This window comes from Perca flavescens, chromosome 2, assembly GCF_004354835.1.
Source record: "Perca flavescens isolate YP-PL-M2 chromosome 2, PFLA_1.0, whole genome shotgun sequence".
Classification (NCBI taxonomy): Eukaryota; Metazoa; Chordata; class Actinopteri; order Perciformes; family Percidae; genus Perca; species Perca flavescens.
In genome coordinates this window covers 36,001,827-36,016,259 of record NC_041332.1, presented here as the reverse complement: position 1 = coordinate 36,016,259, position 14,433 = coordinate 36,001,827, and the positions used below count along the sequence as shown (strand labels likewise).

Below are 14,433 nucleotides of genomic sequence, written 5' to 3'. Positions count from 1 at the left end.
TGATGTTTTGAATACTTAATCTGCAGTTTCTCCCGGTGGATCACTGAAACAAGTTCATGTAGCCAGTTTCTGAAACATGGTGGATTTAATGTTTTCCTGTCCTTAAGAATGAGTTTTATTTTGCTAGAACCATGTATTTGTAGTATCAAATCATAACAGGAGTTATCTAAAGACACTTTACAGATAGAGTAGGTCTAGACCACACTCTATAATTTACAAAGACCCAACAATTCCAGTAATTCCCCCCAAGAGCAAGCATTTAGAGCAACAGTGGTGAGGAAAAACCTCTCAGGAAGAAACCTGGGACAGACCCAGGCTCTTTAATTGGAGAAACAGTGGGGTAAAATGTGTGTAATTATGTAATATGAATATCTTCTAATAGTTAATGTTGTGTTTACCCTATGTTTTAACTTAAACAATGAAAGAAACTGAGGTCAAATGTGGTGAAATGTTGAAATGGAACTCAACATTTCCTCTTGTTCCTCTTGAGAAAAATGCAATGGTGAGTTTACAAACAGTGCAGTAATCATCAAATCTGGTCACAGGATGAGTTGGCTTCCTGCAACAAGCGCATGCACCCGGTCATGCAACAAGTGGCAACGTCTGAGTGACGCAGTCTTTGATACAGTCTTTTTTTTTATGTCAGGAGGCATAATTCAACATAGATATCATTTTTTCCCCAAAGTTTTGTTTTTGCTTACTTTTCTTTTTACCCACTTTCTTTTGTAAGATCATCACCATGGAGATTGGAGAATATTACAAATGATAATAAGATTCCTTAATTGTCATTGCATTTACATACCAAGAGATTCAGGTGCACTACCTGAGACGGTGCTCAACAATATCCCTTAAACATACATTAAATATACATTAACTATACCTATCCAAAACATGTCACGTTCACACACATGCAACTCACATACACTACACAATGTCAACATATGCATGTTAAAAGAGTAAAAAGGTGAAAATGTTTGTTGTGTATTGCACCATTTGTAATAAAATGAATGATAACCGCAAGAAAAATTCATATTGCACAGTTGTGTCTATACGGTCCCCGTCATGCAACAAGCGGAGACACGTTGAACGCTTCTCAAAGTAAACACATAGACATAATTCAACTTAGATATCATTTTTCTCCCAAAGTTTCTGTTTGCTTGCTTTTATTTTCACCCACTTTCTTTTGGAAGATCATCTCCATGGATAATATATAAATAAAAAAAATGAACTTCCACTTCCCTGTTTCCATCGATGTGTGACCTTTGACCTGATTAGAAAGATTAACCCATTTCCTGGGAGCAGCATGGAAATTTCCCCGTGGCCTCTGACATGTGTGATCCGTGGTTCCCCTTTCCACCATGCTCCGTATCCACACTTTGTACACTGGGGTCCTGACCCCTGATGCTGTGACGCTGGGGGAACCGGGGAGAAGGGGGAGTGGGGGGGGGTGGCTGGCATGGCAGGACTGGTGGGAGGGTTAGCCAAGATTGCCTACAGATGTTGTTTCGGGGGGCCCTCTGCTTATTTAATGAGAGGATGTGGGACATAAATCTCCCAAGCCCTCTGCTGCACTATATCATATGTGAGGTCACACATGAGGCCGTTTTGGTTCCACTTCCTGTTCACTACAAGCCACTGTAGCAGCACGCGAGGCATAGACTCATGGTGTTATAATGTAGTAGTACACGGCTGTCATGTGCTTTTATCAATCAATACTACATAATCAAACGCTTGCTCTCCGGAAATGTACCTCTCTCAATAGCTACATAGAGAGAGAAGAGCATCCAGCCTGTGAAAGGATGAAAATTATAGTAAAATCAGTAATGATTAACTATGAATGGAGGCACAGCCTTGCTTGTAACAGATCATTATGATTAAAAGGAACACTCATTAGCAGAATATGGTCAGAATGAGTGTAGCAGCCCTGACCTCCCTTAATTACAATTATCCAATACAACACTAGACAGGATTTATCACTTTAAATGAGCAGGAAGAAATGGAAGGATCAATATGACCGATAAGTAACACTAATACAACCGTGAGACTTCTCTTAATGGTGATAAAAGATTTTAAAATGATGACAGGTAGGTTGCATTGTTCTGACCCAAAACACAGAGACTAAACATGAGACTAAGAGAGGCAGGTTTAAAGGTGTCTTTAATGCAAAAAGTCAATACTCAAGCTTGAATGTGCAGCAGGGAGTAACAGGGCTGAATCTAGTCTATAGCCACCACCTTCCACTTCCAGCTTGCCCCGTTGCCACCAGATATATATCCACCGGTTGACACTCTTTTCAGCTAGATATCCATTATCTTCCGCTTTCTTTGTGTTGTATCTTGAGGCAACACATTCTCATAAACAGGTTTGTATGATATCATATGAATATGTATATACACCAATTTGTATGATATCCTAAGATATTAGGTCACTTCTGGGTGATCACGTGACGCCAGCTACAGAGCTCCGTGAGCTGTCGGTCGTATCAGCGGCCGTTGGTAGTTGAGTTTAGCCGACAAAAGGTGACTGTGAGCCGGGTACAGGGCACCGCGAGATGATGGCCTTTCAAGGGCTGTGGCAGTTGAGTTTAACCGACAGAAATGTAAGCGTCACGCGGTGACGAGAAGTTCACGCACAAAAATGACTAGTTAAGTTTAGGGAACATGGCAGATGCAAATACAACGGCCCCTCTTCTGTTAGCTCTGTTTTGGTCTCCACCATCCATCTCCTGAAGGAAATATCTGGCTCTTTTAGCTGCTAAACTGTTTTCACCAGCTAGTTGCTAACTTTGCTGCTTGGTTGGTAGCACTGTTATTAGAGCTTTTTGGCTGAAGGGTTTGTTACTATGGGATGCAGATCTATTCATGGAGCTTACATTTGAAATGTTCAGTTATCCAGTGGAACACGTGTGATGGTCAGTGGTGGAATGTAACTAAGTAAATTTACTCAAGTACTGTGCTTAAGTACAAATGTTGAAGTACTTGTACTTTACTGGACTCTTTTCTTTTCATACCACTTTCTACTTCTACTCCGCTACATTTCAGAGAGAAATATTGTACTTTTTACTCCACTACATTAACCTGACAGCTTTAATAATAATAATAATACATTTTATTTAAAGGCGCCTTTCATGGCACTCAAGGACGCCTTACAGAATTTATAAAAACATTTCAAAAAATCAATGTAAAGTTACTAGTTACTTTACAAATTAAGATTTTTGCACACAAAACCCATGCAGTTTTTAAAATAGGAAATATAAATGAGTTGCTAAAATGATTAGCAGATTAAACACTTAGCTGATTGAAAGAACTGTTTGGATCGTTTCCATTTTTTTTGCATTGAGTACTTTGACTTTTAATACTTTAAGTACATTTTCCTGATGAAGTACTTTTAAGTAAGTAAAGGATCTGAATACTTGTTCCACCGCTGGTTATTACCTCCTACCTAAGAGATGGGCCATGGATTATATGAATGAAAATGGGAGAATGGAGCCAGAGGAGAAGACATGGAAAACTGAGCTAAAAAATGAAGGTCAGAGTGGTAAAAGGATCTGAATACTTCTTCCATCACTTGTGATGGTCTTATGACTTAAGACTCTGAATTGATCTCCTATGTTTAAAGAGGCGCTGCTTGTAGCCGAGACATACAAGGGAAGCATTGACTGAGGACGTTTATGGGACAAAGGGAAAATATTAACTTTCCCACAAACATGGCAGCTGATCCCACTCTGACCTTTTTGACATGATGTCAAAGGTAACTGCAGGCTCACAGAATCACAAACATGATAAAATGGGATTATTTTAGCTCGAAGATTTGGAGGGGGACATTGAAATGAAAGGCGAGTCGAGAAGCACTTTTCTTCCACACATTCTTTTTATTTGTAAATAATAAAAATGAACTTTTTCTTTTTTTTTAAATATAAAACATACACATCATTTGAGCCACATCTGTTATACAAACAAGTAATGTTGCAGTGAATGCTTTACTTTTTTTCGAATTTTCTTTTTGTTTCAGTGGAACACAGAAGTTGTAAACAATCAGCACTTTTTTTTTTCCTGTTGTAATACTGACAAAGAAAAAAAAAAGAAAAAGGAAAACCAGCTTCACCGGACGATGAAAAGAAAAGTCAACCTCTTCTGAAGAGGGTCTGAACATGGCCGGGGGGGCGGGGGGTTCAGACATTGGGTTTGAAGCACAAAGAAGTGTTCAGACGACAACCTTTAGTGGTACACCTGGAGTTTAAACTCGGCCATTTTGTCCATCGTCTTGTGTTGTCCCGCTGCATGGTCCCTATGACGTATTACTCGCTCCTCATTACATGACTAGGCCCCTTTTGCAAATATCACCGAACCCAATGAAAACCCAGGGAATGGCTGTCGAGTATTTACAGTGTATGACTCTCTGTGCATCTGCGTTTATTCTTTATATATAACGTAACAGTTTCATGTGTTAGCATATCTGAAATCATTATGTTGGAACATAATTCCCATTTCCATAGAAGTGGATCTGATTTGTACATATTTATTCATACATCATCTCAGCCCCTTGGAGGTATACTATGGTGTGGAATAGCAGTAAGGAGGGGCTGTGAGGTCTGCGCAGTACTACTGTGCAGTACTGTACATCTTCCGGAGGGGACGAGGAAAAGACATCAATGTAATCTTGGGATTTAGTTTGAGAGACATTCAGCACCGGACTGAGGGATGTGGAATTGACTGCAGTTGAGTTCAAATGTCTTTTGCGTAATGGGAATGGCTTCGGTTTCTTGGTTTTATCTCTTTAATATTCAAGTACGAGCAAACTGTACAACTGCATGCAACATACAAGCGGCCCTACAGTATGTGGAACTAACACACGTATCTAGTTCAGTTATCTTTTTTTTCTTTTTCTTTTACTGTATCTGTTTTGTTTTACAAAAAAAACGTGCATGCAGTTCGGATCAGGTTCCAAAGTCATGCTGGCCCCGCCTTTTTTCCTGGTGGGAGGAGCCTGCAGGCCGAAACGGAGGATGAGCATAGGTGTTGGTGTCCCGACAGAGCAGTCTGATTGGTTACTTTCACATTCACAGAGATGCACAAAGGGGAAACTGTGAGCGATTCTTCTTTTTCTGTTTGCTTGTCTGTTTCCTAACAACGGGACAAAGAATTGAATGGAACCAGTGACGGGATTGTTGCTTTTTTTTTTTTTTTTTTTTTTTTTTAACTATGTGGTTGTTTTTTTTCAAAAAGTTCAACTTTTTGTTGTAAAAAAATTCAAGCTGTTGTGCTTGTGTTTAAATTTCGAAAAGAATGTAAACTAAAGGGTTGGATTAAAACGTGCTGGGGTGATGGAATGGACTCCCCCCAAGAGATTTTTAGACGGTCCCTATCTTGCGCTTACTTTTTTTGTTTCTGTTTTACAGTGATGTTGAACCCTTGTGATATTTTAAAGTGACTTAAATTTCATTTATTTGTCAACCTCCTGGGAGGCCTAATATACATCTATACAAAGACGACTGGCCAGTTGCCAGTGGTGGAACAAGGAAAACAACGCTGCACGCTAATCTCACTGTAAAGTGTAAAATTCTAAGCTGTGTCCTCATCACCAGTCCCCCCTTGCAGACATTTAACAGTTTTGATATCCTTTTTTTTTTATCTCTTGTTTAGTTTTTTTCTCTCCATGCACACACCAGACTGACAACATTATCATGAGCATTTTACGCACTGTAAAAAACATTTTGTGCCAGTAATAACAAGGGGAAAGAAATGAACAACAAAGCAAACACGCAAAAACAACTTCAGAGCAGCCATGGTAAACATACTGAAAAGAGGATTTTTCGACAGAGAGAGAGAGAGAGAGAGAGAGAGAGAGAGAGAGAGAGAGAGAGAGAGACCAGTGATGCGGCTCCAAGGTCTAGGCACCAGAAGAAGGCCCTGTGCTTCCAGACTGAACACCCACGCAGGAGCACCCTGCCTGGGGGGCAGCATGTTTGCGTTTTCCGAGGATGGCGATCCCTCCTCTGCCTCTGATTGGCTAGTACACGTTCGTAACCATCGTTGGCTGGATTGGTTAGGTCAAAGATTCTCAATGACTAAAGATAGTGCATTACTATGGAGCTAAATCAGGGCCAAATGTTTTGTTCATTTGAAAAAAATATATATAGTTGAAAAAATAAAGCTTGAAATTGAAAATTTAAGTTTTGGTCAAAACTTGGAAAAAATAAAACCATGTATTCAAACTTAAAATAAGTGTACCAATTTTTCTTTCAGTTTGAATAAAATATAGATTAAATTCTGGAATTATTTTGAATAAATTATAAATTTTCATTTTTCACTTTAATATTTGTTTTCAGTTCCACATTTCATGTTTTCAGATTCAAAACTTATTTTTTTTACGCCTTCAAATCTTTTTTTTTTTCGGTTTCAAATCTTTTTTTTTTCGTTTTCAGATCTGTTTTTCACTTTCAGATAATTTTTTTTCGGTTTCAGACTTTTGGCCCTGATTTTGCGTGGGGGGCGTGGCTTCAACTCAGAGGGGCGTGGTATTATGAGTGACAGCCTAACAACGAAGGCAGAAGACTCCTCTGTCATGTTGACTTCAGGAAATGGTGTTACTGTGAGAACTATGACTGAATGCTTTCTATCCACTATATACATGTGATGTTTACTTAATAAACTGATGCAAGTGACAAAGTTCCATTTAAAAAATTGTATTGGACAACACATGGTACCAATTACACTATAAGAGCAATAAACTGATTGTGCAGTTCGGCAGGAACAGTGACTTCTCCCACTTCCATGTATGACATTGAATGTAGCACCACAGTATTCACTCGGCAGTCAGCATAGCGTCCGCTCCGCCAAGGCAACCTGCTGGCGCAGCCCACAGGTAAGACATGTGAAAGATATTAGTCTTTTTGAATAGATACTTTGGGACATTATCCCCGCAGTGGCATTTTTTTTGTCATTAACACATAAAGGGAAAATAGGTGGACAGCTGGAAATGAAGCATCGCTAGCACAAAAGTTAGCATTAACTAACGTTAACTTCACACTAGCTGGTGTTTTTACACCAATTTTAGTGTCCAGCTCAAGTTTTTTGACTTTAACGTGTAGTGGTCTTTGTTAACCTCTGTTTGTCAGAATGACCATAACTCGACAGTGGCTGCCTGCAGCCGTACAGCCTTATAAAACATATAATATAAAAATGTAAATGGTCTACATATAATGTAAAACATTATAGATAACTAACATTGCTAGTGTTACCTTTTCATGGTTCGTTAAACAACATAACTTGTCCTGGTCCGCTTTGTTAATCAATCAATCAATCAAAGCTTTTATTACGGACACACACCGTCCAGAAAACAGACAGTAAGACATACAAATACAAAAAGACAAGTTAGTGTATTCTGATACTTAAGTTAGGCTGTGGTAGAAGCCTTCAAAGTTTGCCCACTTGGCATATTTTGTAAGGCATAACTGTCATGCTGTTACATGTAACGTTATAGTGTAAAACGTAATTTATCAGGCCAGAGCATTAATGTAAAGTCATATTTGTCTACTCTATGAAAGGAGACCTTCTTCACTGCAGCCAGTGTCAAGTTATGGTCATTCTGACAAACCGAGGTTAACAAAGACCAATACACGTTAAAGTAAAAAAAACTAGACTAAAAACTAAAAACACCAGCTAGTGTGAAGCTAACGTTAGTTAATGCTAACTTTAGTGCTAGCGATGCTTGATTGCCAGCTTTGTCCAGCTGTCCACCTATTTTCCTTTTATGTGTTAATCACAAAAAAAATGCCACTGAGGGGATAACGTCGCAAAGTATCTATTCAAAAATGCTAATATCTTTCACATGTCCTACCTGTGGGCTGGTGCCAGTGAATACTGTGGTGCTATAAGTCATACATGGAAGTGGGAGAAGTCATTGTTCCTGCTGAACTGCACAATCTGGCACAGTTTATTGCTCTTATAATGTAATTGGTACCATTTGTTGTCCAAAACATTTTTTTAAATGGAACTTTGTCACTGGCATCAGTTTAAGTAAAAATCACATGTATATAGTGGATAGAAAGCATTCAGTCGTAGTTCTCACAGTAACACCATTCCCTGAAGTCAACATGAAAGAGGAGTCTTCTGCCTTCTTTGATAGGCTGTCACTCATAATGCCACGCCCCTCTGAGTTGAAGCCACGCCCCCCACGCCAAATCAGGGCCAAAAGTCTCAAAAAAAAAAAAATATCTGAAAGTGAAAACAGATCTGAAACCGAAAAAAAAAAAAGATTTGAAGCCGTAAAAAAAATAACTTTTGAATCTGAAAACATGAAATGTGGAACTGAAAACAAATATAAAAGTGAAAAATGAAAATTTATAATTTATTCAAAATAATTCCAGAATTGAATCTATATTTTATTCAAACTGAAAGAAAAATTGGTACACTTATTTTTAGTTCAAATACATGGTTTTATTTTTTCCAAGTTTTGACCAAAACTTAAATTTTCAATTTCAAGCTTTATTTTTTCAACTATATACATTTTTTTCGAATGAACAAAACATTTGGCCCCGATTTAGCTCCATACATTACACGCTGCACCAATAGTATGAAGCGGTACACACTTCCTGTCGTCCACATGGAGACAGGAAGTGTGGCCTCGTTTGGAAGTGTAGTGAACATCATGTGGATGGATGAAAATTGAGATTTGTAGAATTTATTCATGTTTTCTTTTGCTAACACTTTTTTACGCAGCTAAAAGCCATATTCAGAATTAGTTCGTAAGCACAGGGTGTTTGCGAACAGGTCTTGAACAAAGTTAATTTTCTCCTAATTTGTCCATCTGAAAATTTACATTTTAGTGTCAGAATGATCAAGAGGTATGTAGCTTGCGAACAATTGGTCCAATATTTACTTTGGTGACTATGGGGCGAAAGAATCGCTCATAATCTGTGTTCACGTTCACTTCTCCCATTGGAATCAATACACACGGACCGGTTGCCAGTCTCCTAAGAGGCGTGGCCGTGGCGAAACCCATGTGACACTGATACAGGAAACTACTCTGAGTTGGTGCGTTGCGGTTTTAAACTGTCTCCAGTTAGGTTTAGGCATGAGGAGTGGGATTGGTTAGGGTTAAGGAAATAGTGCGTTCCATTAACCTCGGAACTTGGAAGCTGGAGCTGGGAATGATGTCACACCCGAGTTGAATGCGTTCCATTTAAGAGTCGGATTTTTCATTGTGGGGTTTAGCTCTAGCCAGGTTAGCCATTGTTAGCAATACCAGTTGATAACAACGGATTATGCTATTCTCATGAGCCATTCGTTCAAAAGCTATGGAAAGATAAGCACTGTAATTTGTAAGCGTTCCACTTTTTTTTGTTTTTTTTGTTTGCTGTATTCACCACGTTGACTGCTACTGTATAAGTTCATGGCTGGCAGGTCGGGGTGGATGGGTGGGTGTTAACATACAGGACTTTCAAGCCAGAGAGAGGCGTTTGCTTCCCGGTGAAAATCAAAGCCTTTCACCCAGGAAATGCGTATTCCTTAGGAGTGTTTTAATCCAAATCACGATCTTTTTCCTAAACTTAACTAGTCGTTTTGGTGCCTATTCTTAACTTTCGTCGCGCAGACCAGCCGGCGTCACGTGACCAGCCGGCGGTCTCCTAATTCTGTAGAATATCATACGGACCCATTCATGAGAATGCGTTGCATAACAACATGTCCACGGATAGAAGTTGGACAGGATTGTGTGTACGACTGATTTAGTGAGACACAAATAAGACTAATAACTGTGTGTTACTACAGCTTTCATAACTGTTGATGCACAGGGCAGCCATGTTGGATTTTGAGCTCGGGGTACTGCAAGGTTGTCCGAGTTCCGAGCTCGGAAATCCGAGGTCAGGGGTAGTGTTTCCAACTTTGACCTCGGAAAAATCTGACTTCCGAGTACAAATATAACGCACTATAAGAATACCAGGGTAAGCCAATCAGAGGCAGAGTAGGGCGGGTCATGCCTTCACCGTCCTAGGAAAAGAAACATGGCCTGGGGGCAGGAGTGCCGGCAGTCTGTTGGGGTTCTGGAGGAGGCCAGTGCAGAGAGGACTGCGCCCCCTGCAGGTGTGGAGGATGATTACCTCTGTCTCGAGTCCATACATTCCGATGCTTACGTACATTTCTTTGCTTATTGTTGATTCAGTTAAAAATCACCCTGCTTCATTTGATTCTCTGACACTTTTTTTCCGTCTCCCGTGTCGAGAGCTACTGCTTGTTGTCTTTCGACGGCCCTGCTTCCTCAGCATACACAGAGAAAAAACGATGCGATTTTTCTGAATGGATATGAAACACTGAAATGTGGCGCTCCCTACAACAGACTAAAATGAACCGCGACAGGAGTGATTGTCAGATCTTAACAAAGCTTTCTTGTTGCGAATGTTTCTGATTGTAGTTGTTCTGCATTTCTGCCATCTTTTTTTTTTTTGTGTGTTTGTTTATTTCTCTCTACAGTACGTTTCATGAGTCTGTTACTGGTTGGAGCGGTGTAGAGCTGTTGGTCCACTAGGATCGGACCCCAGGAGGCCCGGAGGAACTGTCGAGTGACGACTGGGAAGCCCGCCGCGTTATGGAGGCAAGTGTCGGATCCACCAAGGAGGATGGTGGGAACAACTTGTACCAACCAATGACTGTGCTTGATAAGTCCAGTTCCTCCATTAGGATTTGTGCAACTCCCATGAAGCTTTTATGGTCCATGCGGCCGTAGTCTCCCCATACAATCACCTGAAGGAAAATCATTGGGTTACACTTTATAATAACTACACACTATGTTTAGCGTTAGTTAACCCTTGAAGGAAAAAAGACGCACCGGCATGTCCAAGCGATGTTTGACAACACTCCTTCTCAAAAAGTGATATTACAAAATTTATAAAATATTTATAAAACATATATTAACACACTGACTGACCATTAGTGCATGTCTAAATCATTATGTGTAAATACATGCATAAATGTACATTTAAATAGTTTGGTAATCATTTACTTACACTTTTTTAATAATCTTTTGACTGTGATTATTGACAATTCCTAAATAACTGATTTGGAATTTTTGTTAAACCTAAACTAAGTGGGGTGGCCTCTAGCTCACCCAGGAAGAGCGGCGGCGTAGGGTTAGAATCCAACCTGCTGCCCTTTGCTGCGTGTCATCCCCCATATCTCTCCCCCTTTCATATCTATCCACTTTCTAATGAAGGGAAAAGCCCCCAAAAAATAATCTTTAAAAAAAAAAAAAAAAACTAAACTAAGTATGAAAATACAATCATCAATCACATTATAGATGAGGTGATTAATCAAGAACAAAACATGTACAACTGTGTTTATGAATACCATACGAATGTGTAATAATGTAGGAACAATGCTTTATATAAATGATGAATTATGTACTTACTGATACTTAACTAATGCTTCACAGTGTGTAGTTATTACAAAGTGTTACCTCAAAATCATTTTCTGTCAAATTACAGAGCAGTCTAATTCCTCCTGCTAGAACACATTTTCTCATGATGAATTTTGAAAACCTTTGCGATGACGAGAAATAAATCTTGGGCTCACCTGTAAGACTTTACCCTGTGGGCTTTCCTCAAATAGCAGTACTTGCTGGTACAGTGGATCAAGTGTTTTCCGTGCAATCTTGGTTTTCTTTTTGGCTACGTACGCTCCATTATTCAGCAGATAGACCTTGACATATGGAGCTGAAGGCAGAGACAAAGCAATAAAATAGCCATTAGTGAGGAACACAGCGACTCTACCACTATAATCTAGATCAGATCTCACAGCTGCTTCTATCTTTATGGGAAGGGAAAGCACAGAGCAAGCTTTGGCTGGGTTGATCTACTGGATTTCGCTGGATGTGAGGTGCATATCACATAATATTGTGAAGTGTCAGTGTATGACAAGTCTATATCGACAAAGTTTCATTTACGGGATTGCTCTGTTGCTGCCAGAAATTCTGCTGGATGTTGCTCATTTTCAGCTGGATGTCCGTCACCTTCCGATTTCTTTGTGTTGGCATTCAAAACTCCGGTGGATTTTTGAGGACTATGCATAGGCATAACTTTCATCTAACAATTTGGCACTTCAGATTTGACATTTCTCAAGAACAATTTTTGAAGGGGGACACAAACAGTACAGCCAAAAGAGTACAGTTGATATATGTAGTTGTGGAGCTCCAGTAAGTAGGCTGGCAGGCTATTTTATTCACTTTAAACATCTGATGAAGTGATTCTTTTCTCTAATACAGGTGATGCTGAACTGAGAACTGAGTACCCTGGCAAGCTAGCTAGATAACTAATATTAGCCAGCCAGCTCATTTCTGTAACCAGTGAAAGCATGTCGGGTGGAATTAGCAAGTTAGCTAACTTACTACCCAACAAGCTATTAAACAAGCGAACATATGATAAACAACACAGTATCATCTGTATTAGAGAAAATAATCACTTCATCCGATGTTTAAGGTCAATAAAATAGCCTTGTCTACTTACTGGAGTTCCACAACTAGCTAACGTTACTGAAGTGATTCAAACTGTGTTTTCTCCATTGATATATATAAAATGGACCAACAGAGCCCATTGCTCTGGGCGGAGACAAGTGAAGGATATTAGAAGCACTTTTCCGGTGCTGGCTGAGCGTTACTGAGCAGCCTCCAACTGAGAGAGACGACGTAAATGGGACGTGAGCAACGTGTCTGAAAGTTGGAAGTCTTCTGGTAGCTGTGCCAAGAGAAATCTCAATCATTCCCAATCTTACAGAGACGGAGAGTGTAGGTATATGTAAGGAGATAACATAGGCACAGGCTAATTATTGCTAACTAAAATGATAGTTAACATTAGTAATTAAACCTAAACAGCTCATGTAAGTCAAAACTGCCTGCGAGCTTCTCCTGTACTATACGGTAATTCCTCTAATATGCGACAGTAAGTCACTTGGTTATGACACAATCGTTAGCCTATTTTTATAAAAACGTCTGCTACGGAGCCATAACGTGAGATACAAGGTAATGGAGCCTTTTATACATTGTTGTGTTTCTTTAGAAATAAACAATGGACAAATAGTCTTTAAACGCTTCAGATGTGAAGTTATTTGTTGTCAAAGTGACGTCAAAATGAATGGCAGTCAATGGAATGCTAACGGAAGATGATCGCTTTGTAGCATCAAAATGGCGCCATAGGAGCTATGCGTTCTGAAGCGAAGCTTATCCCCTTGGTTTTCTCCCACCCAGCGCCGTTTCTCATAACAGCGCTGCGCCCACTGGATGGACCAAACCACAGTGAGGCAAGGAAGAGGGGGATCAAGATGTTTTTAAAGTTAAAATGCTATTTTTGCACCTTTTGTATTGTTCTACTGCTTACACAATTATTTGAATTATATATTATTACATTATTTACAATACACAGCATGTTTATGTGACAACCCTCAAATGAGGTAGGTCCTAACCCCTCCGAACCCCCTGCAATTTACGCCTATGGTTAACTGCTCCTCAGATCTCTGCAGGGTAAATCCAGACAGCTAGACTATCTGTCCAATCTGAGTTTTCTGTTACACGACTAAAACTACTTTTGAACGTACACGTGTTCCTCCAAAACAAGTTCCTTCCTCAGACTATTTTGCAGAGGCACCATTGCTCTGTCTGGTGCTTAGCGCCGCCCAAGACGATTGTGATTGGTTAAAGAAATGCCCTTAAACCAGAGCACGTTTTTCTCCCATCCAGGAATAGAGCTCAACAGTCCCGCCCCTCCTCTGAGAGACCTTGGGTTCCGGAAGTAAATTTCCCATTCATTTCTTCCATTGACATCTGGAAAAATCTGTATATAAAGAGTTTTAGACCATGCCTTAGGCTTAGGCTAACCAGCTACGACGTGACTCATAAGCATACAATATATAATTTTGAGTGAAAAACAAACAGAAAATCCCGAAAAAGTCAAAGGTACAAGACTGTGTACATATTTTCATCCCATAAACCACCGCGCACCACTGAATAAAGGTTATTATTAACGTTAGTTTAGCTAACAGCTAATTTGGCTAAATTGCATGTAATAACTTTAAAAGACCATCAAAATAAAACCTGAAAATAACCGTTAAAATATATAACAGCTGTTACATCAGTTGTAGTCTGCTTTTCCCAGTGTTTAGTTTGAGTTAACGTTATTTTAGACTGAATCAAGCTGTCAGCTAGCAGTTAGCCGAATTAGCTGTTCCCAGTGGAGGCTAATGGCAGAAGCGTGGAACAGATCGTGATTCGTGCGGTGCATGCGCATGATGGATCGTGCTGGCAGCTCCCCCTCCTCCCCAGCATGAGTTCCACCAATCAGAAGCATCACTATGGGATTGTGTGTAATGAAGTACTTATCCAAAACATCGCAAATAAAAGACATTTATCTCAAAACAAGATTGGTGCCCCATGAACTTTTGGCATCTATAT

The 14,433-nt window shown here is 39.7% G+C and overlaps 1 protein-coding gene across 1 annotated transcript in view; it reads right to left on the bottom strand.

Annotated features, from left to right (window-relative positions):
• Positions 1–10,520: 10,520 nt before the first annotated feature.
• Positions 10,521–14,433, bottom strand: part of rims1b (regulating synaptic membrane exocytosis 1b) — a 106,280-nt gene continuing 102,367 nt past the window's right edge. The window contains exons 31-32 of the mRNA XM_028589848.1: positions 11,568–11,707; positions 10,521–10,739 (exon numbers count right to left, since the gene is read on the bottom strand). Coding sequence (XP_028445649.1) covers positions 10,521–10,739; positions 11,568–11,707 — 359 coding nt within the window. The remainder of the gene's footprint in view (positions 10,740–11,567; positions 11,708–14,433) is intronic.